Raw genomic sequence first — 25,374 nt, forward strand, 5'->3', positions numbered from 1 at the left:
GCAAGCGGAAGTCGCCGTTCCCCGCTCTCCCCCCCCCGCTTACATACGGGGCGTCCCGCCCGCCGGCTCCGCCATCACTCTCCGCTCTGGGGGGGGCGCCGCTGCGGCGTAATACGGGATGAGGCGCCCGGTGCGCACCGCGCCCCCCCGCCTCCGGGAAGCGTTGGTTTTGCCCGCCCGCTCTGCCGCGGAAGTAGGAAAAGAGCGCGGCCATCGCGGGTAAGGGCAGCGCCTCCGGCCGCCATCTTGAGTCGGGGCAACGCGACAGCTACGGCGCCGTGGATCCGCCGAGCGCAAGCGGTTTCGCGAATAGCCCTGGCGGCGTAGCGGGCGGAGCTGCCGCGCGCCTGCGCGTTGTGGGCTCGGCTCGGCCGCCCGGCGGGGCTGCGGCGGCCCCGTGAGCGCGCGGCAGGAAGCGGCCGCCCCGCTCCGCGCCGCGATGTCGAAGCGCCTGAGGAGCAGCGAGGTGTGCGCGGACTGCAGCGCGCAGGGTAAGGCCGGCTGCAGCGCGGGGGCGAGGAGGAGGAAAAGGAGAAGGAGGAGAGAAGGAGGAGGAGGAGGAGGAGGAGGGGGCAGCCGGGCCCATCCCCACCCCCTCCCCCGGGGAGGCGCGGGCAGGTGCCGCGGGCGGGCGGGGCGGCGGAGAGCGGCAGCGCCGTGCGGGGGGGAGCCGCGCTGACGGCGCTGCGAGGACAAAACGCTGCTCTGAAACTCCTCCTCGTCCCCGCTGCTGCTCATCTGTAGCGCTGCTGCTCAGAACTGGTTTGTTTTTGTTTTCTGGAATAATAGCGTGTGCTTGTTGTCCGTCTCTGCCAGGTCGGTGCGTTTTCTGTGGGTTGTGTTTGCCTGTTTTGTGTTTTTCTGTTCTGCGGATCTGATCGCTGATGGGGGCGGTGAAATGAATTGAAGCGCTGCAGCGTGAGCCGATGGGGACGGCGGTGCGAGGAGGGGAAAGGAAAGGCGGGTCCGAGGGGGCTCCGAGGGCAGTCGGACCCTGGCGGCGCTGCCCGGAGCTGTGGTGCCACGTCCGTGAGGTGCCCGAGGCCGTGGATGGGCGCTGGGCAGCCCGAGCTGCGAGCAGCCTGCACACGGCCTGTTCGATCTGCACTGTTTGATCCACGTTGGCTTCCCCAGCTTCTCTTTGCTCCTTTGGGACCACAAGTGGTTGTGCTGTGCACGAGTTTACGTGCTCTTTTCTGATGCGTTTCCTATGCTGGGGCAGGAGCTCGCTTCTCGTACCCACAGAGCACGCCTGTCCTTGCACACTTCCTGTTTTGAACCGCTCTGCCATGTTCCTGAAAGCAAACTTGAGAGACCTTTTGAGCTTTTGTTGTGTTCTGCCACCGATGTAAGTGTATTTGAGTCGTATCGCCTTTAAAAACAGACTAAACTCCAACACAGACATCTAATTTAATCCTGAAATAACAGTCCTCCTATAACCTGACAGCCCTCTGTCATAACCAACATGTCTGAACTGAATGGAAGCCCACAAATCTTTGTGTAGTTCAATTAAAACACCGCTTGCAATTAAAGAGTGACTTTGAGAGCAGGTTGCAGTGCTGAACTCCTGCTGCTGTTCAGTTAGCCTCGTATGCAGTGTGTGGGAGCTCAGATTACCAGCAAGGCTTCTGCTTTTCTCTTCAGAAGAGTGCTGAAGCCTCCTTTCTGCTATGGAGTGACCAAATAAACAGGAGCTTACTTTGCTGTAGCTGAACAGAGCCGGTTATGTTGCATATTGAGGAGCAGATCGTGACCACAGAATCACCAAGGTTGGAAAAGACCTACAAGATCATCCAGTCCAACCATCCACCCATCACCAGTTCTCACTAAACCATGTCCCTCAACACAAAATTCAGCCGTTCCTTGAACACCTCCAGGGTCGGTGACTCCACCACCTCCTTGTGCAGCCCATTCCAGTGCCTGATCACTCCTTCAGAAAAGCAGTATTTCCTAACGTTCATCCTGAATCTCCCCTGATGCAGCTGAAGCCATTCCCTCTAGTCCTGTCACCAGTTACACAAGAGAAGAGGCCGACCCTCAGCTCACTACAACCTCCCCCCAGGAATAGAGAGCAATGAGGTCTCCTGTGAGCCTCCTCTTCTCCAGGCTGAACATTCCCAGCTCCTTCAGCCACTCCTCATAAAGCCTGTGCTCCAGATCCCTCACCAGTTTTGTTGCCCTTCTTTGAACCAGCTCCAGGGCCTCAATGTCTTTCTTGCAGTGAGGGGCCCAAAACTGGACGCAGCACTCAAGGTGTGGCCTCACCAGAGCTGAGTACAGGGGCACAATCACTGCCCTGCTCCTGCTGGCAACACCGTCCTGATGCAAGCCAGGATGCCATTGGCCCTCTTGGCAACCTGGGCACACTGCTGGCTCATGTTCAGCCGAGCATCAATCAATGCCCCCAGGTCCATCTCCTCTATGCAGTCTTCCAGCCGCTCTGCCCCAAGCCTGCAGTGTTGCCTGGGGTGGTTGTGGCCAAAGTGCAGGACCCGGCATTTGGCCTTGTTGAACCCAGCTCTCCAGCCTGTCCAGATCCCTCTGTAGGGCCTCGCTTCCCCCAGGCAGATCCACACTTCCAGCCGACTTGGTGTCATCCGCAAACTTACTGAGGGTGCACTCAGTGCCCTCATCCAGGTCAGCAATAAAGACACTGAAGAAGACAGGCCCCAGCACCGACCCCCTGAGGAACAGCACTGGGGAACACCACTGACCAGTGACTGAAACCAGGAGCACAGTGGCTTTCAGATCACATTGATGTATGAATGAGTGTATGATGAGGCTGTCTGTAATGAAAGGGGACGAGGTTCGTTAGTCTGGAAGGATGCCTCCAGTCTTGGGTTGTTAGGCTGGGGTTAACACAGCTCATTTTGTTATGTTTTTCTGTCTTAGAAGTGAAAGTTGTTAAAATAATGGAATGTTTAACAATGAGGATGCAAACTCCTAATTACCTTGTTTTTTTAAATTAGATTAGGTTTTTTTTTCTACAATATACACTTCAGTTTGGCTCTGAGCTGTGTAATAGTTATCATCTGTCAGTAGATGCTGCCTTCCCTTGTGAGCTGTGGCTTGAACGGGTTTGCCTGCATTGCCTTCAGCACACACAGCATCAGCTCTGCTCAGAAACCACATCAGTGATCAGATCTCACGTTTCATGGATTCAATATATTTATTGCACGGGTCACAGCAGGAGATTTTTGTGATGCACAATTGCTTAGATGTATTCTGACACGATGCAGAAGAGCTCTCATCAGATACAGGCCTGTGTTGTACTCATTCAGCCTCAAACCCATCGCTGGCTTTGGAGTTATGTAGTTTTCCAAAACGGAAGAGATCTTGAATTCCTTTTTCCTCCTGCAATGTGCCAGCTCTGACAATCTGTCTTGCTGCTCACTTTCTCTTCCCGCAGGGTTCTTGGCCCATGGAGCCTCTTCTGTCACTGACAGAAACTGGAGTTGCTTCTGAGAGCAGTAAAGCTAAAGCTAAAATACAGAGTTCTAAAACACAAAGTCATTTTACACTCTGAAATAAGAAGTCACGCTGCCTTCTGTGGTTGTAATAAATGTATTCTTTTTCAGATCCTTGTTGGGCATCCATAAACAGGGGAATTCTGATTTGCGACGAGTGCTGCAGCGTTCACCGGAGTTTGGGGCGTCATATCTCTCAAGTGAGACATCTCAAGCACACACCATGGCCTCCAACACTGCTGCAGGTAAAGAGCAATGGCATCTCCTCCCTCATTAAAGCTAGAATTTCTTTGTGGCGTTTCTATATACGTGTATAAAAATAATTTATATATATAATAAAAAACATCTTTTTTATTTGATACCTTTGTTTTGGGAAGGGACCTTCAGTTTTTCTTTCAGACTTGTGCAATGCATCTGATTCAACCTAAATCTTCAGTGTATAGCATGCTTCTCTTTGATAGAGATGTTGTGGAGAGAATTGGAAGGGGGTTCATATCACATTCCACACAACAGCCTCCTAAACATCAGCTGGGCTCTGATACCCCAGTAGGTTTCAGGCACTGGTGCACAGAATATTGAGTCAGTGCCATCCTGCTGCTGGTCTTCACAGTACTTGCAGCTTTCTGCTGAGTTGGCTGTGCAGCTAGCAGCAAACATTCTTCACTCCTGCCTCTATACATTTTGGATTTCAGATGGTTGAAACGCTGTATAATAATGGTGCTAACTCCATATGGGAACATTCACTGCTGGACCCTGCTTCTGTAATGAGTGGAAGGCGCAAAGCTAACCCTCAGGATAAAGTGCAGTAAGTGGAAAGTCACAGATCTTTTCTTTGTAGAGGTGTGATTGTTTTATTCAGCAGTGACGTAGGCAGCAAGGTGTACATGGGAACCCGAGTATGTTTTGTTTCTGAAGATAGAAGTCAACTAGTTCTTTGTTCATGGGTATTCCATGTCATCAGATTTTCTTTTTTAACATTCTCAATGATTACTGTTCAATTTATTTCAAAGATGGAAATACAGCTTCAGTTCTATGAGCTATTGATTCCTGATGTCTTGCTTGGAATAGTAATAGCTGATGTCTGTTGTTTCGAAAGCACTAACATTTCTTCCCATTTTGTTGCTTGGGGTTTCTCTGCAGTCCCAACAAAGCTGAGTTCATTAGAGCTAAATATCAAATGTTAGCATTTGTTCATCGCTTACCCTGCCGTGAGGATGACAGTGTAACTGCCAAAGATCTCAGTAAGGTGAGTCTACTGGTGGCTTTTTTGTTATTCATCCTGGCAGCATACAGAAGCTCCAGCTTGTGTGTAACAGCACACTGAAATCTAACTGAATTTAGTTGCTTTTGACTTAACTGTTGCTGCTGTTCAGCACTGTTATGTAAACAAACACAGCTTGACTTCAGCCTGAAGCAGCTTTTTATGTAATATATGAACATACAGAGATTCTGGAGAGGTGGATGGTTCAGAGGCAATGATTTAGGTTAACTGGGAGAAAAAAAAAACATTATATAAAACAGCTGCAGCAAGAATTCTTGTATAAGTGTTTCTAAAAGCATTGCTGAATCACCGTTTCTGCCTTTGTGTTGAATAGAATCCTCCTCCTTTTTCAGCAACTCCATTCCAGCGTGAGGACGGGGAACCTGGAGACGTGTTTGCGACTGCTCTCCTTGGGAGCCCAAGCCAACTTCTTTCATCCTGTATGAACCTGCTTTTCATTATTTTGATGTGTGATCCATCTTTAGTGTTCGTGGTATCGATGCAGATTTCAGATGACGTGTTATATTTCAATGGTACATTCAAAGCTGTTGATGAAATAGTGATGTGCTTTTCCTTACTGACCTGTAGGAGAAAGGAAACACCCCACTCCACGTTGCTGCTAAGGCAGGACAGACTTTACAAGCAGAGTTATTAGCAGTGTATGGTGCTGACCCTGGCACACAGGATTCCAATGGAAAAACTCCAGTTGACTATGCAAGGTAGAAGCTCTGACACACGTGATGTTTTTAAATGTTTATGTTTAAATTTTTCTCTTTGTATAACTTACATAGGAGTGACTAACAGAACTCCTCTTTCTATGTTTGTGTGAACCAGACAAGGTGGACACCATGACCTGGCAGAGCGCCTGGTAGAAATTCAGTATGAGCTCACTGACAGGTTAGCTTTCTATCTCTGTGGCAGGAAACCAGGTGAGTAGAAAAACCTGCACCCCTAGGTCTTTATATGTTAATAACTGTTGGGCAGTTCAATCTGTGATATGTATTGTTTCCATATTACTACACTTGTCCCTTGTATATCTTAGTAAGTTAAGGGCTTATTACGTGCAAGGTCAGATGAGTACTCTTGAGTTGCAGGGAAAATACAATGTCTGTAATGCTGATTAGTCTGCAGGGCATACTGCAGAAGCACTGAACTAAAAAAAACTTAAGTAGTTTATTCTAATTGAAATGCAAAAGCAGAGTATCATCCCATTCAATGAGTGCTTCTTTGAAGGCACACGCGTGGAAATTTTTAGCCATCAGGTTCCATGAGGGCACCTACATTGGAACTGAAGCTTATTTAGAAAAAAATAATAATGCAGTTGATAAGACTTAATTGGAAGCTTTTATAACATGAGCAAATCATGGTAGGAGCCTTCTTTGGAGACTTGCTAGCTTCCTGTAGTTGGAAATTAAGTGATGACTTGCAAGATAGTCTGTTCTGGGTTTGCAAACATCCCTGGGTTTCCCACTGCATCTCCCACTAACAGCCTATTAAAGTATAGTTTGTTTTCAACTCTAGATCATAAAAATGGACAGCACTTTGTTATACCTCAGATGGCGGATAGGTGAGTTTGACATGCCTGAAAGCTGTGTGTAAACAGACAATCCTTGGAGTTAGACTGAAAACTTTCCTCTTTGAAATCACTTCTAAGCTTGTTGTCGTTTTAACTTATGACATGCTTTCATCATTCTTAGACAACATCAGAAAATTACAGAAGCTTATTGTTTGTTGAAATGCAGATGGAATAATTAAATTAAACATATATTTCTGGGGAACAGATTTTCTCAAATAATGTAAGGATCTGATTATTTCCTGATACTGCATTTTGAAACAAATGCTTGCAGAAAAGCATGATTTCTGACAGTGTTTGTACTTTTCGTTACCTGAGTGCTCTTAAGTTTTGCTTGCAGTCAACTAAATCATTTTTTGTGTGAAAAATATCACGTATTAATCATAAGTCATAAACATTTTTCTTTTATTGCCATGCCATTGGAAATAAGACGGCTGTAAGTAAACTGCTGTTCAGTTTATTGCTGTTGTCTCTGAAAAGCTGTAAGACAAATAAAAATTACTATGGAATGGTTGGTAAAAAAAAGCCTACTGAGAGGGTCTGTTACTTTTTAATATCATGTAGTCAGCTGTTAGGCTGAGTACAGTGCAAAGTATTTTGCAGAGCAGGGTAAGCATCGTTTGTACATTGCATGAAGAAGCAAGCTGACATGAGGAAAACAACATTCAGAGATGCGTTTAGGTTGCAGAGCCTGGAGTGCAACTTGGCAGTCTCACCTCCACCTGATGTCCTCTGCTGGTCTTTTAAGTTTTATTTTACATTATTTTCCTTAGGTAGGCAGCAGCCTACATGAATCCCTGTGATGTTCAATCATGCAGAGATTTACTTGAGCCGTTTCATCTTTGTAGGTCAGGGATGTCATCCCTTGGGTGATAGAAGCATGGGCTTAAAATTTGTCAGCTTCCTAATCTGTGTCTTTTATGATTAATTCAGTTGAGCTGCAGAATTTTCATCTTGTGCCTCATGTTCAAGGCTGGGAGCTAGCAGAACAGCTTATTTCCCAATGGGTACAGAGTAACATAAAGCAGGGCTGCAGCCCTTTGGCAGCCTGATGGTCACATACCTCCTGCAGTCAGTGGAATAAAGCCTGTTTGTTTCCTCCAGTTTTGGTTACAGTTTAGCATGTTTTTCAGGTTCTCTACAGAAAACATTTTGTTGCTTTACAAAACGCTTTATCACCCCCTGAGCCATGCAGATACGTACTTCCATTCTGAAGGGTTGTTGGGATCCTTTTGATTTTGTTTTATTTAGTAAAGTGTAAGAGTATGCTAATTAGTGTATTGGTAATATTGGAAAGGATGATGTGCTAAGGACTGTATGAAATACTAACAGCATCAAATAAAAGAGATTTTAATCATTGAAATGTGTGGGATTTATCTTTAAAGTAGCCCTTAATGCTGTAGATGTAATGATCACTTTTTGTTTTCATAGCAGTCTGGATTTATCAGAACTTGCAAAAGCAGCTAAGAAGAAGCTTCAGTCTGTAAGTAGAACTTCCACGTGTGCTGTGCAGCACTGTTAGTGTGATGTGGCAAATGCTGCCCTTCATCCTTCAAGCTGGTGTTTCAGCTACTATCAATTCCTAAACAAATAATGTCACAATTTGTTAAATGCTATTATTTAATTCTAACTTTCTGGGAAGCCAAAATAGATCATTGCTGTCTGCTGGTTAGTTGTTGTTAACACAAACAGCGTTACTGAGGTGTTTGTGACCAAATCCAAATACAGCTTAGGGAAAAAGCTTTTAGCTGAAGCAAACTGAACCAAGATGAGAACTGTGTCAGGAGGAAGCACAGTTGTGATGATACTGTTCTATTCAGCAATGTCTGTTTTAGCATGGTGGTAGCAGTTAATTTAAATGCATAGATAGATTCCTGCTTTGTATTTTTGCAGGCTGGGTGGGTTGACCCAACACACATCCCCTGCCTGCAGGACTGCTCTGCAACTCACACCTGCTTAATGCATAACTTAACTGCTTGCTTCTCAGCCTGCACAGTTACACAGGGTGGAAGAGCAGCAATGGAAAGCAAAGTTGTGCACTTCTATTTTCAATGTTACAGAGGTTCTTAATAGGTTCAGTTTGATTTTCAGCTGTAATTTTTCTCTTCTACCCCTAGCTAAGCAACCACTTATTTGAAGAACTTGCCATGGATGTGTATGATGAAGTTGACAGGAGGGAAACAGATGCAGGTGAGCAGAACATGATAAAACATGAATTGTTACATCACAAAGAGGATGCTAGTTGCAAGCATGTGTTCTGTTTAAAATACTTTTGTGTTAAGAAGTTACTGATAGTGGTAGTTTCTTTTATTATGTTGTCTTCAGGTGCCTGTTCATTTAAGTCTTTTTTGTTTGGTTGGTTTTGTTTTTATCAAAGAGACCTCTGGGGAAAAAGAAATCTTTGGTTGAATTGATTGATTTTCGTGCTTGAAATTGTGGTCTTTGTTTCTTTGACAGAAAGCACTGCTGAACAGCACAGGCAGTTTAATCCTTTGTTATTTATTATTCTTTTTTTCCCTTCCTTGAGCAGTTTGGCTTGCTACTCAGAATCATAGTACTCTTGTGACAGAGACCACAGTGGTCCCTTTTCTTCCTGTAAATCCTGAATACTCCTCAACCAGAAATCAGGTACATGATCCTAATACTATAAATCTGTTCTTGTTCAACAAGCCAGTTATTCTAAGCAATATTGCTCTACTGCTCTTCATTATTGTAGAAGAGTTGCAACTGCTTGTGAAGAGGATAAAAAACGTTTTGCATTACCTCTTCCCTAGAGTTCTGCAGATGCTTAAACTGAACAGTCAGCTCACTGTGCTCTTTGTTTTGCCTGGAAATTGTGCTGTTCATCTACTATATGACACTTACTAATTTTATTAATTTATTTTCTAACTTAGGGAAGGCAGAAACTGGCTCGGTTTAATGCTCATGAGTTTGCTACACTAGTTATAGATATTTTAAGTGATGCCAAACGAAGACAACAGGGGAATCCTCTCTCTGGTTCAAAAGGTGAGTTTTGGTTGGCAGCTCTTTCATTTATCCTATCACATCAATCTTGCAGTAATTTAACTGATGTGAGATAGGGTAGCATCATTCAGAAGTACAATGAAGAAAGAAACTCAGAATGTTTTTACATGACAAAAAGAACTAAACTGGCACATGGATAGCAACCTGTCCTGTCTCTCTGGGTAAAGAGCTTATTTGATTAATTATTTTTATGCACTTCCATTTCTCCTTCCAACTTATTAGTATATTTTAAAATGGATTTTGATTGACAGAAAATGTGGAACTGATACTCAAATCAATCAGCAATCAACATAGCAGTGAAAGTCAGGATAATGACCAGCCTGATTATGACAGTGTTGCTTCAGATGAAGATACTGATCTGGAAACAAATGCAGCTAAATCAACAAGGCAGAAGGTAGGTTTGTGGTATTGGTATGCACACCAAAGTCATTCATAAAGGTAGTCTGAAGTCAAGGGAAATTAACACCTACAAATAATCAGATAATGAATATTTACTTTTCAACTTCACTTTAGAATTATCCCTCAGCCTATGTATACTTTCTTACAGAATTAGATGTTGTGATATATAGAATTTATACTGCAATTAAAAGGCTGCTTCAGAAAAACAGACAGTGCCATTGTGCATGTCACAAGACAAGACCTGACTGCACAGATGAAATTGGATCTACTGAAGTGCCTCTAATCAATGGTTACATGGGATTTCACAAACATTTACTTGTTCCTACTCAAAAATATTCACAGCATGTCAATACTGACATTTTTATGCCATTCCTGAAAGTAAAGCAGCATGGTGAAAAGGGGGCAGTCATTGTCCTGCTTTCTCTCAGCAGAAAGAGTTTTCTCTCTCTGTTTCTAGAGCCTGGATTCAGACTTGTCAGATGGACCAGTCACAGCCCAAGAGTATCTGCAAGTTAAAAATGCACTGGTGGCTTCTGAGGTAAAGATTCAGCAGCTAATGAAAGTGAACATCAACTTGAGTGATGAGCTGAGGATCATGCAGAAAAAGGTAACAAGCACAATAATGTAACCCCATCCAGTTATGTGGTTTTAGTTGCCAGAGTAAAACTGCTGAAATTGAAGATGAAATGAATGACCCAGTATGAGAATAGTGAGAAAATCTTTGAAGTGGACCTGCTTTAGAGTTAGGTAGGAGATAGGAACATGTTTCTGTAGCAGAACTTACATGTGTATCAAGCTGACTATCCTGTTTGTCACCTAGTCTAAAAAGGGCTGAGTGTTTCTTCAGATGGATTCCCTTACCCAGTGTTAAAAGCCCTGTTTTCCAGATAGTTGCAATACTGCAGTATATATAGCATGCCCTGCAGGAGGCTCTCCTTAAAGAAAAAGTTGGCTTCAGAGCGTTCAAGCCATCCTCTTGCTGAGAAACCTGTGCTCATGACTTTTTTTCCCCACCCTTGTGTTCTTTTGGGTCAGGGAGGCACCACTGACCTACAGTCTGATGCCCAGATATCAGCAAATTCAAATATCCTTGGCTATTTGATGCCAACTTTTTATTACAGTTGTATTCAGCCTTTGAGATCTATTGGCACAATGAATACAGAGAGGAACCAAAGAGATCTCAGAATGTTTTCTTGTTTTGTTCCCCAGCCCCCAATAGCTTGTACTGATGGAGCATTTTTCTGTATCTGTTGAATTAACTTTTCATTGACATTGAGTTTCTTGAAACAGATTTAACCTACATGTGTGGGGGGGGGGGGAAAAAAAAAAGAGGGCCTATGAATTAATGATGCTTCAGTGCATGCTTACATGATGTGGCAAAAGAGAAACCATTGCTGCAGTAGAACTCATCTTGAAAAGCAGCACGGCTGGGGCTCACTCATCCTGAATGCTGCACTGATGTTATGTCCTGGTGATGTGCACAGCTGTGGGACTCGTTCCAGTTAGTGCTTGGTGGCTGTGCAGTGCAGCAGTGTGCCTCTGTGGGACACAGGACAGGGAGAAGCAGCAACAGCTGGATTAGCTCTGAGCTACTGCAAGCTGCAGTTCAGTATGGGACTTCTCTGCTGGGTTATTTGTGGCAAGGCACTGATACATCTGTACTACTTCAGCAGTGCTGGTGCAAGATGTCATTCAAAAGGCTCTCTTCTTTTTTTAGTATCCCTTCATTTGCTAATCGAGGGCTTAAAAGGCCACAAACCTGTTAGAAGTTTTTTTTCAAGTCCTTTACCTGTCACCTTATTAGCTAACAGAGCACCTGATCTTCTGCATTACTGTTACTCAAATATGCTAATTAAAGAGGAGGCACCTGATGAGTGCCCCTTTAGGGGAGATTATCTCTCAATTCAGAGGAAAACAGTTCTCTTTTTCATTGGGCATTCTAATGGGAAAAGTTTTCATGCCTGCAGACTTTTCTTAAAACATACAGGTGCTTAAGAGCTTGCTGTGTATTTACATTAGCTGCTGGATTAAACTGCACCTAAAGCTGGTTATAAAGAGTGGCAGAAGCTAGGAAAAAGGAAGCTACAGATTTCACCTCTATCAAAATAAAGATATTTAAATAGGTGCTGTTCTTGAGGTTGCATGTGACTACAGTCAATGCCAGTAATAAATGAGCCATTTCATGTTTAAAAGGCCATCAACTGTTTGCAGTACTTGGTATATTGTTAGAAAATTGCTGAGGCATAATTTTTTTCTACATTTTCTTCTTTATGATGTGTTAATATAGCAAACTTACTCTTAGTAGCTCCATAAAAATTCAGGGTTGTTGCAGTTTTACTATCCATCAAATACACGTAATAAAAAAAGCTTTAAAATTATTTCTTGTTGGCTTCTTAGAAAGCAGTAGCTGATTCTTTATTTTCATAAGCTAAACTCTCCTCTTGCTTTGCAAAGCAAGCTCTGGTTTTCTTTGCACTGCCTCTGATATCTGTGCTTTAGTTTGGGCCTTTTCAGATTTTGTGGGCCTTGTGTTATAGTTCTCTTCAAAGTTCTTGTTTGACTGCTGAGATGGATCACCTTGCTTGAAAGAACTGCTCTTTTGGCAGTCCTTCCCCATGCATCCTCATTGTGGTATGTGATCCACACACCACTGCAGCCAGGCTGAAAGGAGCAGACTGTGTGTGTTTGTGTTTTGTTTTGTACTACAACAGCCAATTTTAAGATCCAGTTTCACTTGCAGCCCAGCAAGCAAATGCTGGAAATCAACTCAAATATTTGCCAGATCTGCAACATAGACATTTCTGTGCCTATACTAAACAAGTCAAATAGATTTCTGAAGAATTAATCAAACCCCAGCTCCTGGAAGCTGGATTTGCTAGTAAAGCAGACAAGCACGTATTGCCTGGTCAGTTTGCTTTTGACACTTGCTATTAGAAAAAACAAAGTCCCACTGCTAAACATTTCTTTCAGCTTCAAACGCTACAGAGTGAAAATACCAGCCTCAGAAGACAGGCCACAACAAATATATATCAGGTCCAAGCTGGTTCTGAATACACAGACCCCAGCAGCAGTTCTTCCTTAAAGCGACGGCCGTCTGCACGGGGTAGCAGGCCCATGTCCATGTATGAGACTGGATCGGGTCAGAAACCCTACCTCCCCATGGGAGAGGTCACATACCCAGAAGAAAGCATAACAAGACTGCAGCCTTTTCCTCCACACGTAAGTAAAACTGCTAATGCTTCTGCACTTCTCCTTTCATTCAGCTTTTCTGTCTCTTCCAACTGTGCTCGCTTACCAAAGCTGCTCAACTGTTCACTTTGCAGGGACTTTGAACTGTAAGAGTTGTTACTGTTTGCTGTATTAACATGTCTGCAGGAGCCTGATGTTTTGAGAATTAAAGGCTGTAACAGCTCCAGAACATTTAAGCTGAAGCTTTTGGCTTCTGCTCAGCTGTTTCTTTTAACCACAATATATTTTCCAAATATCAACATACAGCTGTTTGAAAACCAGGAAGGAGGTAGAAAGTAGTTTCTAAGCAGTATTCTAAGAAGGTGGGTGCAACTCATAGATTTATATCTTGCATGAGCATCTGTGGAACCCTAGAGTGACATTTAAAAAAAATAAGAACAAACCTGTAAGATCAATAAGTACACAGATGTTGTAAAGTATCGGATGATCAATAAGCATATAGAGAAGTTGAGCTTAGTGAGATACCAAAGATAAATGGAAGGTACTCACCAGTGTTGTAGGCTCGCAAGGAACAACATGAGGAGCAATCTCCAGAAAGAGACCCTTCCTCAGTGGCACTCAGCCCTTAAATGGGGTCTAGGGGAGGTGCAGCCAGGCTCCACCCCTTCCAATCACACAGCTGAACCACCTTCACCTCCTGTGGCTGACCCAGTGCTCACCTCAGGTGGTCAATCAGAGGTTCAGGCCAACAGTTCCCTTACCGACCTGATGCCAGCTTTTTCACTGAGCATCCAGTTTCCTGTCCTGAGTTTGGAACTGGAGGCTACAGGCGGTGTAGTTCTGTTAGTTGAACAAATTCTTCTGGATTAGTGTTTTCCCATGTGATGCATTGGTAGAGAGCTCTGTTTTAGCCACAAGGATCCTGCACTGATGTGGGAGCAGGGCAGATGTTCTGTTAGTGTTCCAAGGAGGACAGTGTGCACCCCAGGGAATCGCTACAGAAGTTTGTATGCTGTTCCCTCTCCTCGCCCCTCCCTGCAGTTATGTTAAAAAGAACTTAAAAACTATGAAGCCTGTAGCATTTGAAATGATGTTGACATGTTAATAAGGCATTTCTGACAGAGAGAAACACCGGAGTTCTTTCATCAGTGCCTATGCGTGCAAAACATAATAGTGCTGCGTTTGGGTCCTTTGCTTTCTGCAATTTGAAATTTGGGTAGAAGTAGTGGTTTTGAAGCACTGCTGTGTGGAGGCTGGTTAATTTGGTATTATGGTGAGTGCATTTGATTCTCTGTGAAATTCAGCGCCTCTAAAAATCAGGATTAGAATCACCACGAAGCCAATGGGATATTGAATAAATTGTCTGCTCAGGCTCAGCCAAGTTCTCAAAATCATTCTTGCTTTATGTCCTCTCCCATATTTTCAAGAATGCTCCTTTATTTCAGTTAAGAATTACTCGTGATTTGTTTTTGGTGTCGGTTTGCCCGAGTGTTTTTCTCTTTCCCATTTTTAGATCGGGAGGAGCGCGTTTGTGACCTCCTCTTCATCTCTACCTTCCTTCCCCTCCACGCTTTCCTGGTCAAGGGATGAAAGCACACGAAGGGTTAAGTACCTTCCCAACTGGCCTTTTACCTGGAGGAGGTGGCAATCTCCAAGAAGGCTTACGCCTCTGTCCTCTGCCCTTTTATGCTCACTGGCCTCCATGCTTGCACGAAGCAGTTTCATCACTTTCCGTTTCTTCGCACCGTGCTGTGGATTCTTTCCTCTCTAACTCCACAATGGCTAAAATCTTCAGTTTAACCCTGTGCACAGTCACTCCAAATCACTTGTTGAGCTGCATAACAATGAAAACAGCCAGAAGACAAGTTGGCTGCTCTTTGGAAAGGGATTTGGCAAGCACTCATTGATATTTCATAAGCCAATATGTAACTCTTCCTCTTGACTAAAATGCACTGCATGAGGCACGTGCATGTCCTAACTTCTGAGCCTGCTTTCTTTGGGGGCTATCAGGCTGCACCAATCCACGTCGATATTCATTGACTGTTTATCTTACAGGTGTTCATTGCTTTGTTTGAAGTGAGTTCTTTCAGCATCCAAACACAGTGCCCAACCATTCTTTCAGTGTTGGCCAGCCTGCTTTCTGCTGACCTTAGCAGATGGAAGTCTGAATGGGTGTGGGAATTGCTGTTAGCAAGACTGTTTTTCAGGTCAAGGTGAAAGACACTGAGTGTGTATAAAGGAAGCTTACATGCTATTCCATCAGGCTCTACAAAGCCATATTGAACAAAAACAGTTGACAGCAGGGAAGAAAATAGCAATGTGAAACGCATTCTGCAAGCTCTTGTTGTTCCAAAGGTGCTGCCTTTACTGCAGCTTCTTGTGTCAACTGTTAGCTATTTTGAGAAGCCTCAGGCAGCTCCTTAAGCTTTTAAAAACATTTCTCTCTTGTAGTGGAAGATTTAAACCTGGTCTCGCTCAGCTTCATTTGCTAGAAGAAACCCTAAATGCCAGTTTGCACAAGGACACAATTAGCACAATTAACGGTTTGATAGCCTGGTCAGCGCCAGCTTCTTTTGGGCTTTATTTTTAGTTTGGGAGCCCTGTAACAACTGTAAAATCAAGTTCTGTTTGCAGCTCTAGGAGAGCGTCCATTTTGGGCTGTGCAGGGGCCCCCAGCAGCTGATGTGTCACAAACTCGTGAGTGCTGCAGGTGAGCAGCTTTCAGCTTGGCTGTGGCCATTTCACCGCACTTCCAGCTCGCACTGCTTGCAGGAGGTGCCTCTGTCATCACAACGAGTTGACTGCATTTTGAGATCTTGCTGATTCAACCTCTTCAGCTTTGAAGGACAAAGCAATGCCAGGTCCTTCGGGGTGTTTTTAGATGCTTATGGCTCGTTTCATAGAAACTTGCAAGTAGCTTATATCCATTTTGTCGTATGTTCAGGGTTTAAGCTTGGCTTATTTCTGAACATCTCAAGAACAAACTTGAGAGGGAAATGTTTGTAGTTCTTGTAAGGTTTAACTATTTTTGAAAAGATCTTTGGGGGGAAGTTCTCCCTCTTTTTTTTTTATTATTCTACTTTTTCTGCATGGTTGATACAATGAAAACATACCATCTCCTTCAGTTCCTTGGAAAATCATTGCAGTCTCTGCTCACATTTTCAACATGACACAGAGTGTTTCTAAAAGCAGTCTGGGGCTTTGGGTGCTGGATGGTCAGACTGGCCTCTTTCCACCAGGATGAAGAGCCTGCTTTCCAAATTCTTCCGTCCTTTTTGTGATTATTATTTTGGCTCTAATGTCCTCCATATCAGTTGGGAAAATAACGCATTTACAGGGAGTGCTGGATATTAAAACCACAGACTGCATATAAAGTCCTCATCCTCAAAAAATGTCTGTCACTTTGTGGAGTTTATCTTTAGTAGCTATCCTCAGAGGTGAGCATTCAAAGAATCCTTGGTTTTTTTTTTCTTTGCAAAGTAGCTGTAAAGTGAATGGAAAGCTCTTGGACTTTGGGTGTTTGAGTTTGGTGGTGTTAGCAATAGGTAAGTGCTTAATAAATGGAATAGCTCTTAACCAGTGAAAAATGTTTCCTTGTCACATTTTCGGTCCACCCTCAAGACAAAAGCATTGTTTCCTAACTGTAAGGATCTGGGATGCTGATTGAAGATATCGCTTACAATCTAACACTAGAGATTCCCTTCATCTCAACTTCAGAGTTTCTGAGGAGCTTTAGCTTTGGTTCTTCAGCAGGAAGGGCAGAGAGCCCTCTTGGGTGAGCAGTGCCTGTGAACGAGGTGGGAGCTGATGCTGAGCCTGAGCTGTGTGTACAGTGACACTGATGGGTCTGGTTCTGAGTGGGTGAGCTGTAGCAGGCACTTCTGATGAGCGTTGCGGTTTTTAAGATTGGAAAAGGCAGATGTGTAGTGCTCTCAGAGCCTGCCTGAAGCTGGGAGTGTGCCTCACAGGGCTTCAGATTGCAGGTCTGTGTGAACTGCAGAGATTGGCCTGATGGTAGATGTTCCAGGAGCTTGTAATGCCAGGAAACAAACTATTCTAGAAGGCTAAACCTGTTCAGAAAAGGAAGCCTAGCTTTGTATTTCAAAGTCTGCTTTCAGTTTCTCCCTAACAGAGGGGCTTTGTGTTAGCCTGTGTGGGGAGAGTGGGTGCTCTTGAGCTGGTGTGGTGCACATATGGTCTTTTGTATTAGCAGCCCTCTGCTGGGGAGGGTAAAAGAACAAAAACAAACCCAGACATTTGAACAGGAGTTCAGGGTTAAAAACAGCATCGTCCCTGCCACATGGGCTGGGTGCATTGCTGGGAGGTGCAAAGCTGGTCTGCATGAGAATAGGAGGTGGAACATATTGGGCCTTTGGCTCTGTGAATAGCCTTCTGCTTTCGTTCTGTGGTTGGCCTTAACTCTGGTTGGTCTGGCCTCCTACCCCTTGATCTGGGACAGCCTGGTGCGCCGGGCTCTGGAGTAGCAGCAGGTACAGGGGCTGTCGTGCTAAAGGGCAAACCACACAGGTGGGATGCAGTGCTTGCACTCCTCTTGGGGCTCCTCTTTCTTGCACGATGCTGAAACAAATCTGCCTTTGTTGCAGGCCTCAAAGCTGGAAAAGCAGAGCAGTGTGCCTGAGAGCGACTATGATAACACCACTGCCCCTCTGGAGCTGGAGGAGACGGGGTAGGTAGAGCTAATGCTGTAGCATCGTGCTGCTGGAGGACAGGGAAGTCAGTGGTGATGAAGCTCTGCACTGCAGGGCCGAGCTCAGCTTTGTTCCTTCGCAGGTCGGGCAGGAAGGGAAGGCAGAGGAGTGTCGTTTGGCAGGGAGAGGGGTCCATCCCTGAGGACACCGACACAGCCCCCAGCTCCAGTTTGCCCAGTACAGAAGATGTGATTCGGAAGACTGAGCAGATCACTAAGAATATTCAGGAACTGCTGCGTGCAGCACAGGAGAACAAGCACGACAGGTAAGGCACGTGTGCTGGAAAAGCTCTGGAGGTTATGAGAAAATGAATAAAATGCAAGCATTCTCAGAAGTACAGCTGCTAACTGCCTGTGTTCACCCTGGATTTCACACACATGGAGAGTGTAGGTCTGTTCCCTGGTGTACGTCAAGTAATGGACAGCTTCAGTGTGTCAGCACAGCTTCAGCTCCCTTGGGGAACTCCTGGTCCATTTGAGCAATTAATTTCCAGAATAACCATGAGCAAGTAAAAGCCATAGTCACAGTCTGCTCATCAGGTAGAGCTCCTGCACAGCTCTTCTGGAGGACGAGGAGTGTAAATAACAATTAGATCTTCCAAGTACAAACACGTGTTAGATGTGGAGCGGTGTTGGTCGCTAGATAAGCCAAAGCTGGCAGGTCTCACTGTGAGCTGTGTCCTGCCTCCAGCCCTGCGTTCTGCACCCATCACCCATCAGATGATTTCTGTTAAACCCTCACTTCCTGCCTTGCTGAGCGAAGTGCACAACAATGGGGCCACTCTTGTTCTGTGTTTTTTCCTTCTGGTTCTTTTCTATTTTTAGAAGGGACAGTGCACTGCCTTTCCTCCTTCTCACAGTTCTAATGTGTTAGTGCTGAGCTCATTGCCCTGCCCATAACCTTTTCCACAGCAGTCCTTTGTTACTTGATTCTCACAGATAATAAGGAGCAATAGTAAGAGAAGTTTTAAATGAGTTTGGGTTTTCCGTATGTCAAGGCTTACAATATTCCTTGGAAAAAACAGTGCAGTGTACCCAGCTTTTAGCTGTTATATATATATCTATAATATATATATATTATATATATATATATTATATATAGATATAGATATAGATATAGATATAGATATGAATAGATATTTAAACAACCTGTGCTGTTTTCTGTGCTCTGTGTACCATGCCTGGGCTATGGTGGTGTTTGCCAGTACTTACATGAGTATAATCTTCACTGAACTGTGAAGCTGTTTTCTTTGTTTTCCTGTTCCCTGGCTTTGTCTGAGGGGTTGAGAATTGCTCGGGATGGAGGAGAATGGTTCCTCCATTCCATCCCTGCAACAGGGGGACACTTCTTTGATAAACTGAGATAGCTGGGGATATAACAGCTTCCAAATTCCTGCTGGCAGTGCTGTGGATAAAAGAATGGCATGCTGCATAGATGATCAGACAGTAATAAAATGATGCAAGAAAACAATCTATTAATGATACACCTTCTTCCCTTTTTTGTTTCCTGACTTCCTTCCATTCCTTTCCCTGTGCTCCTCTGGCCTGTAGACCATTCAGGCGTGTGAGCACCCTCAAGCTCAGACACAGCCTTGGCTGCTGCAGCACCCTGGTTCCCTGGGCTCAGAGAGCTCCCCTGCAGCCCCTGCGCAGCCCGCAGCCCGCTCCTGCCTCCTGGTACTCTGGCCTCTGTCCCTGCCTCCCAGGCACAGTGTCCTTTCTCTTTCTCTCTGCTGCCTTCCTCCCTGTGCACAGGGGTCGTTAAGGCTATGCATGAAATGCTGTGGAAGATAAGGAAAATTCAGGTATCGAGTGCAGGGAGTTACAAGCTGGTTCAGTTGAAGCTCCTTTTAATGCAGAACAGAATTGCAGACTGGAACTGAGCTGCCCTAGTTTAAGATATTCTTCTGTCTCTGCTGTGCCTGTTGCCCAAGGAGATGAATGATGATAACTGACAGCACAATGTAGGCTTGCTGCTTCTCTGCACTGTTGCAAAAGTGCAGAATTTTCATGATTCCCTGCATGCAATGTTCCCACTTTTCAGCTTTAGGTCTTCAACTGTTGATACAGCTGACGTGTTGAACAAGAAGATAATTTGGTCTTGAACCAATTAAAAAAAAAGTTAAAAGTCTTCTAACCTGACCAAATATTTCATTAATGCCTAAAATAAAAAGGAAACTTAAGTGAAATGTTCTCTAAAACATAACTTCCCAAGTTTTAACCCCAGGTATTACTGTGTCAGAAACGGAGGAAGAGTTTTGCCACCAGTTCCTGGTGATGATGGATTCTCTTCTGTGAGCTGCCACAAACCCCCCCGATGTCTTCCTGGGATGTGTGTGAACACATCCAGTGCATCAGGTTATTTCACAAGCTTCCTGTGAGCAGTAAAGCCCTCCCTCCAAGACATACCATAAACTTGACAGTAACCTGGGGAAGGTGTTGTGAAATAGGCATCGTTAATCTTCACTTGGGTACTTGTAGGGTTTTATCTGCCTTGGTGGAGAGTTTAATCAGCAAAACTGGCTTTTTTATGAGGTGAAGTGCTGTTCAGTGTGGCTTGCAGGGAGCTCATTAATTTCTGAGTCACTTGCAGAATGGAATTACAGTGGACGTGGAAGATTTCCTCCACTTTTAGGTTATTTGGAAGAACTTGGGCGATTTGAGACATACAGAAATACACTTTTTTTTAATTTATTTTTTTGAGCAGTTTTCCTGCATTGCCAAAATGACCCCACTCTGTTGCTTCCTTCTCAGTGCATCTGCAACTGACCCATTTTTACACATTTGGTGTTGCAAGATGGCTGCATAACAACTGTGGGGTTTGCAGTTTGGTTTTGTTGCTTGACAGGGCAATGATCTGCCATAACCTACGACTGCTGGATGTTTTTCTTGAATGCTGTTGCTGTGGTTCTGAGGTTCTTTTGCATAAGACTGAACCATCTTAATTAACTAATACTGAAACGGAGTTTTTGAAGGATCAAAACCTTGAAGACTATTGCCTTGTTTTGAGCAGACTAATTGGTGTGCGAGTCAGAAGTGCAATCTCTGAGGACTAATGGAGTCTGCATTCATTTGGTCAGCCATCGCTGCTTAACTCAATAGAATTACTGGGTATTTAGCCTAAAACTGAACTGCTGTGACAGCAGTTGGTAGTTAAAGCTGCATGTGCCTGTGAACTGCAGTATGAGAACTGTGAATGGTGTTTGCTGTGCTTAAATGAAACACGAAATCAATTGAAACACTTTGGTTTTCGTAGAACTCTGAGATCCCAGGATGTTTTTAGCTGGATCCTTCATGGTTTAACTACTTCTCTTGCAGCAGTGTGCCCTTCCAGTCTCTTGGTTTATGCAGATAGAGCTCTTTCAAAACACAGAGTTCACCTTTCTCAGATCCCACATGCAGAGAAATGTGTTTGCATCCACTTCTGGTTGTCAGCACTGCACTGAGTCAAAAAGCAGTTATTTTTTTTCCCCCCAAAGCAACACCAGATTTTGTTTAAATACTGCCTAAGTGTGGAGCCTTTACTGCCTGTCTGACTGCATGGATTGGTTTGCTTGGGCACACTGTGCCACGCATAGCAGCTGTGTCTGTTGTACATACACCAAACACAACCAGCTGAGCGACTTTCTGCCCAATTTAGAGGCAAGCTCAGGGGCAGGGAGGAAATGCAAGTTATGACTTAATGTGTAGTTAATATTCACAGGCACGTGTTTTGTAATTGAATGCAAATTGGGACTTTTTCTGACAGTGCTTGGCAGAATAGATCTGGACAGCTGTTCCCTCAAACAGTGAGTGAAGAATGATGAAAACTGAGGAAAGGATTCTGTGTTATCAGTTCTTGTTTTCTCTGAAGCCACGGTGTTGCATGCAGACCTGTGCTGCAGTGTGCTGGCAGTGCTGGGTAAGGAGGCCCTAGGAATCACCCAGCTGTGTGCTGGATCTGCTGCAGTTGCCTAAAGCACAGCCTTCACAGATAGCCTTGGAACACGTATGGGGTTTTGTTACCCAGTTGTTTCTAGAATAACAGCCCCTGAGCAGTGAAACTGAAGAGGAAGGGCAGTGCAGACATGATGAATAATAGATTGCATCTGTTTGCAGCTATATACCATGCTCTGAGAGAATACACGTGGCAGTGACAGAAATGGCAGCCTTGTTCCCAAAAGTAAGTGTGTTTTTGGCTTCATTCTTTGTTGGATTTCCTTGCTGTAAATGGGTTGATGTTTGAATCTTTCATCCGTATACTTATTCCCATGCTAATCAGGTAAGGTTAATTTGCGTATTCGGGCCTCTAATTTTACCTTTGGACTTCCAACTTGAAAAAGTGCATGCAGTTCATGAAAACCTGGGAGCTACTTGCCTTTTGCTTAAGGAGTTATGGGGCTTTACTGGAACTTAGCTGGACCCCCTGGTTTCTTTTTGAGTGTGTTTCCCAATGCAGATATGTGTAGACCTTCAAAGTAAATTTCAGGGAGTCTTTTTACTGAGTAAAACTGGCAGGAGAATCTCATGCTGTTGTGCTTACTCTGAACTGACCATCTTCTATGTGCTCTGCCCTGATATCAGCCAGGAAACGGGCATTAGAAAATTTCTGAGAGTAACTTCTCAATGGAGAGCAGGAATCACTGTTCCCTGCATATCCACTGTCCCTGCACTTGAGATTAAAGAGGTGACATTCTGGGAACTTGTTCCATCCCCTCCTACCCCACGCCTGCAGCGATGGCTTCTATCACAGCACAGAGGGAACGTTCCATGCGCTGTAGCAGCAGAGCTGTAGCAGCAGAGGGCCCACCTTAAAGAGCAACTTGTCGAGCACGACTGGGTAGTTAAAAGCCATCCTAAAACGCTTCTGTTTTTTCTGTCTGGTTCCACTTCTGCTTTCCCAGAAACCCAAATCTGAGCTGGTAAGGACTTCTTTGCGCCTGCTGACATCTAGTGCCTACAGACTCCAATCCGAGTGCAAAAAAACCCTTCCAGTGGAGACGTGTCCCACGACAGACATCCAGCTGGTCACACAGCAGGTCATCCAGTGCGCCTACGACATCGCCAAGGCTGCCAAGCAGCTGGTTACCATCACAACCAAAGAGAACAACAACTGAGTCACACTCGGCTTTTTTTGTTGTTGTTTTAGAGGTTGGATTTCAAATATAGGTGTGGAACTGTTTGGATTTTTATGAGGAAAAACTAAAGGGGCAAGAAACCTCTTTTTGTTTTTTGTTTTTTTTTTTTAAACTCAGTATTATTTTTGCATGTTTTCTAACAATTTTAATGATTAATTTAACCCACTGCCTTATTTTGTGCCTGTGTTGCCAGTTTAGTTACAAATAGTAGCATGTTGCAAATAGCTGTTGAGCCAATATCACGTACCAGCATTGTATCAAGCTCTTGCTAGATGTTTCCTTGGGGCCACTTGCTGCTTTCAGATATTGCTTGCCAAATCCCCACCGAAGACAACTGCACATATCAGAGGGCAGGATCTCACCCTGCTCTGTCCATCCTGGAGCCTCGTGTGCAGTGCTGCTGCTGCTGATGGAGAAACCTGCAGTGAAGCGGGCTCTGAAGGCTCCAGGACAACTGCTCACCAGCAGCAGGATGCTTGTAGTCCTGGTGATGGAGTACCAGCCAGACTTGACCCGTTCCCATCAACTGTTGTGCAATAACAGTACTTTTTTAGTCTGCTGAAACAAGAGTAGCTGTGGGCATCCAAGCTTGTTACATGTAACTATACAAGGTCTTTGTCACTTTATCTGTTTTGGAAGGAATTTGAATAGTTATTTCTTTTAGTTGTCACTATGCCGTTAATATATATGTTTGATGTTACTTTAGGGCATTAGTGGTTAAAATATTATCCTTTGTTTCTGGCTCAGTAACTCATTTTTAAGTTTCCTATGGAATTTCTCTGTCATCTTCAAGGCAACGCCATGGTTGCAGCAGCATCGATGAAGTTTCACTGAAGATTTGTGATTTAAAAGGAAGAAAAAAAAGGAAGTTACAGTGCCAGTTAAAAGAAGCTGTGTCTGCCATAGCATATAACCTCTGTACCTCACTGTACCCAAATGTGAAAAGATTTCTTATATCCCATAAGTTTTGTGCAAAGCATTCAGTATTTGTCAGGCTGTATGCTGGATAACCCGTGCTAGGCTGCCTTTCACAGAGGTACACAGGGGTAAACATCCACGTGCATGTCAGCTTTTTCCAGTTCATGAAACTTCAAAAAAAAAAAACCCACATATAAGACCATAATTACCAAAAAAATCTAAACTGCATGGAAAAAAAGAGCTAACTTCTGCCTCCTTGCATCCTCCTAGGAAGCACGCTGTGATGCTGGAGGAGCCCGCAGCAGTTCAGCTGGCAGCCAGTTCATTGTATGCAGGAGAGAAGCTGCAGAGCTGTAGCAGCTGTCACGTGTCAGCAGTTGAGGAGAACATTCAGACAGCTTTCACAGAAGCATCTGAGCCAGGGCCGGCTGTCTGCTGTGTGACAAACAGGGCACAGAGCCTGCCAGCAAGGCTTCCTGCTGCAAAAACTGCCGTGTGGAGGTTAGCAAACAAACTTCAGCCATGCCTTCCTTTTCAGGTCAGGCTGTATGGTGTATAAACAGAGCGCCTGGACGCTGTGGGGTTCCTGGATGTTGTGCTTAGCTCCTTTTTTTAAGTAGCCTGAGTTGGGAACTGAGGGTTGATGACAATCCAGTCAATTAATCTCCAGCAGGGTGACTTTTTATTCCCCCTTTCTATGCTTTCCCTAAGCTCACAGGAATGCAGACAGGCTGGGATTAGAACCAGAAGAGACATCTTGAAAACTACCTTCCAAATTACGCTGCTGGCACTTAAATACACTGATAATCTGCTGGGAGCTTGTTCTGAACTTGGCATCATTGAAAGGTAGCAGACAGCATTTTTAAATCTCTCAGGCCAGGGCTGCATGCTTCCCTTTCACACACCTTACCTGGTTTCCAAAGCTGGGTGACCCTGAGTTTCCTTGTAGGTGTCACTTCACACCTGTACCAAACAAAGGGACACTGCAGCAGCTGACAGCCCTTGCTCCAGGTTTTCCTAGGACTCACTGGAAGGTCTAGCTGTAAGAACATGGCCACCTGTAATGGATTGATTTGGCCTTCTGGCACATCAGCAGTATTTCTGGTAGTTTCCACCATCTCTGAACAAATGTTTACTCTAGGTTGGTCCTCACCACACCACAGCACTGCCCCAGAACAACGCACATGATGTGGGATGTGCAGATCTCAGATTCCATCAGTAGAACAGAGGCAGCCTGGGCAAAGGCTTATGTGCTGTGTCAGATCTTTACACAGAGTGGCACAGCTGTGGAACTGTGGAGCAGTAGCTGAGCCCCCAAATCCTACAGCACTGCAGGTCAGAAGATTCATAAAACTCTTGGTTTTGTTGTGTTGTTTTCTAAGGAGATGTCCTTTTTTTCCCCCCCTTGTAAACAACTTTGCTCTTTCTTTACAATATGCTGCATAGGAAAGTAAAAATTCTTTTGCCTTTTCCAAAACTTGTATTTTTCAGTGTCATGCTGTCTGATTTAATCTTTTGTTTACTGTATTACTATAAAATGCTAAAACCTTTCCAGTGTGTGAAATACTTGAGATTATTTATCACTGTTTTAAGAGAAAAAGTCATGGATGAGTTCCTGTAGCTAAGATGGATCTGAATGTACTGAGCCAGCTGAAGTGCTGGGCCTGGTTTTCAGTTGCAATTTCCTATGACAGTAGCTGAGAATCAAGTGTAATCAT

General features: G+C 44.3%; 1 protein-coding gene across 5 annotated transcripts; it reads left to right on the forward strand.

The window, feature by feature from the left end:
- The first annotated feature begins 404 nt into the window (after positions 1-404).
- GIT2 (GIT ArfGAP 2) lies at positions 405-25,207 on the forward strand. Of its 5 annotated transcripts, none has more exons than XM_042865355.1 (20): positions 405-491; positions 3,579-3,712; positions 4,160-4,272; positions 4,608-4,713; positions 5,082-5,168; positions 5,317-5,447; positions 5,563-5,657; positions 6,250-6,295; positions 7,733-7,784; positions 8,419-8,491; positions 8,832-8,929; positions 9,196-9,307; positions 9,577-9,719; positions 10,182-10,331; positions 12,695-12,943; positions 14,427-14,516; positions 17,518-17,600; positions 17,705-17,887; positions 21,720-21,783; positions 22,505-25,207. In XM_042865355.1, exons 1-20 carry the CDS (start codon positions 440-442, stop codon positions 22,715-22,717), a joined length of 2,274 nt encoding a protein of 757 aa, XP_042721289.1. In that variant the 5' UTR covers positions 405-439; the 3' UTR covers positions 22,718-25,207. The 5 variants fall into 5 exon arrangements, with proteins under 5 accessions (XP_042721289.1, XP_042721290.1, XP_042721291.1 ...); XM_042865356.1 differs by having other exon boundaries at positions 7,736-7,784; XM_042865357.1 differs by lacking the exon at positions 14,427-14,516.
- Positions 25,208-25,374: the final 167 nt, after the last annotated feature.

This window comes from Lagopus leucura, unplaced genomic scaffold, assembly GCF_019238085.1.
Source record: "Lagopus leucura isolate 7727_CA_CO unplaced genomic scaffold, USGS_WTPT01 Super-Scaffold_806, whole genome shotgun sequence".
NCBI classification, from domain to species: domain Eukaryota; kingdom Metazoa; phylum Chordata; class Aves; order Galliformes; family Phasianidae; genus Lagopus; species Lagopus leucura.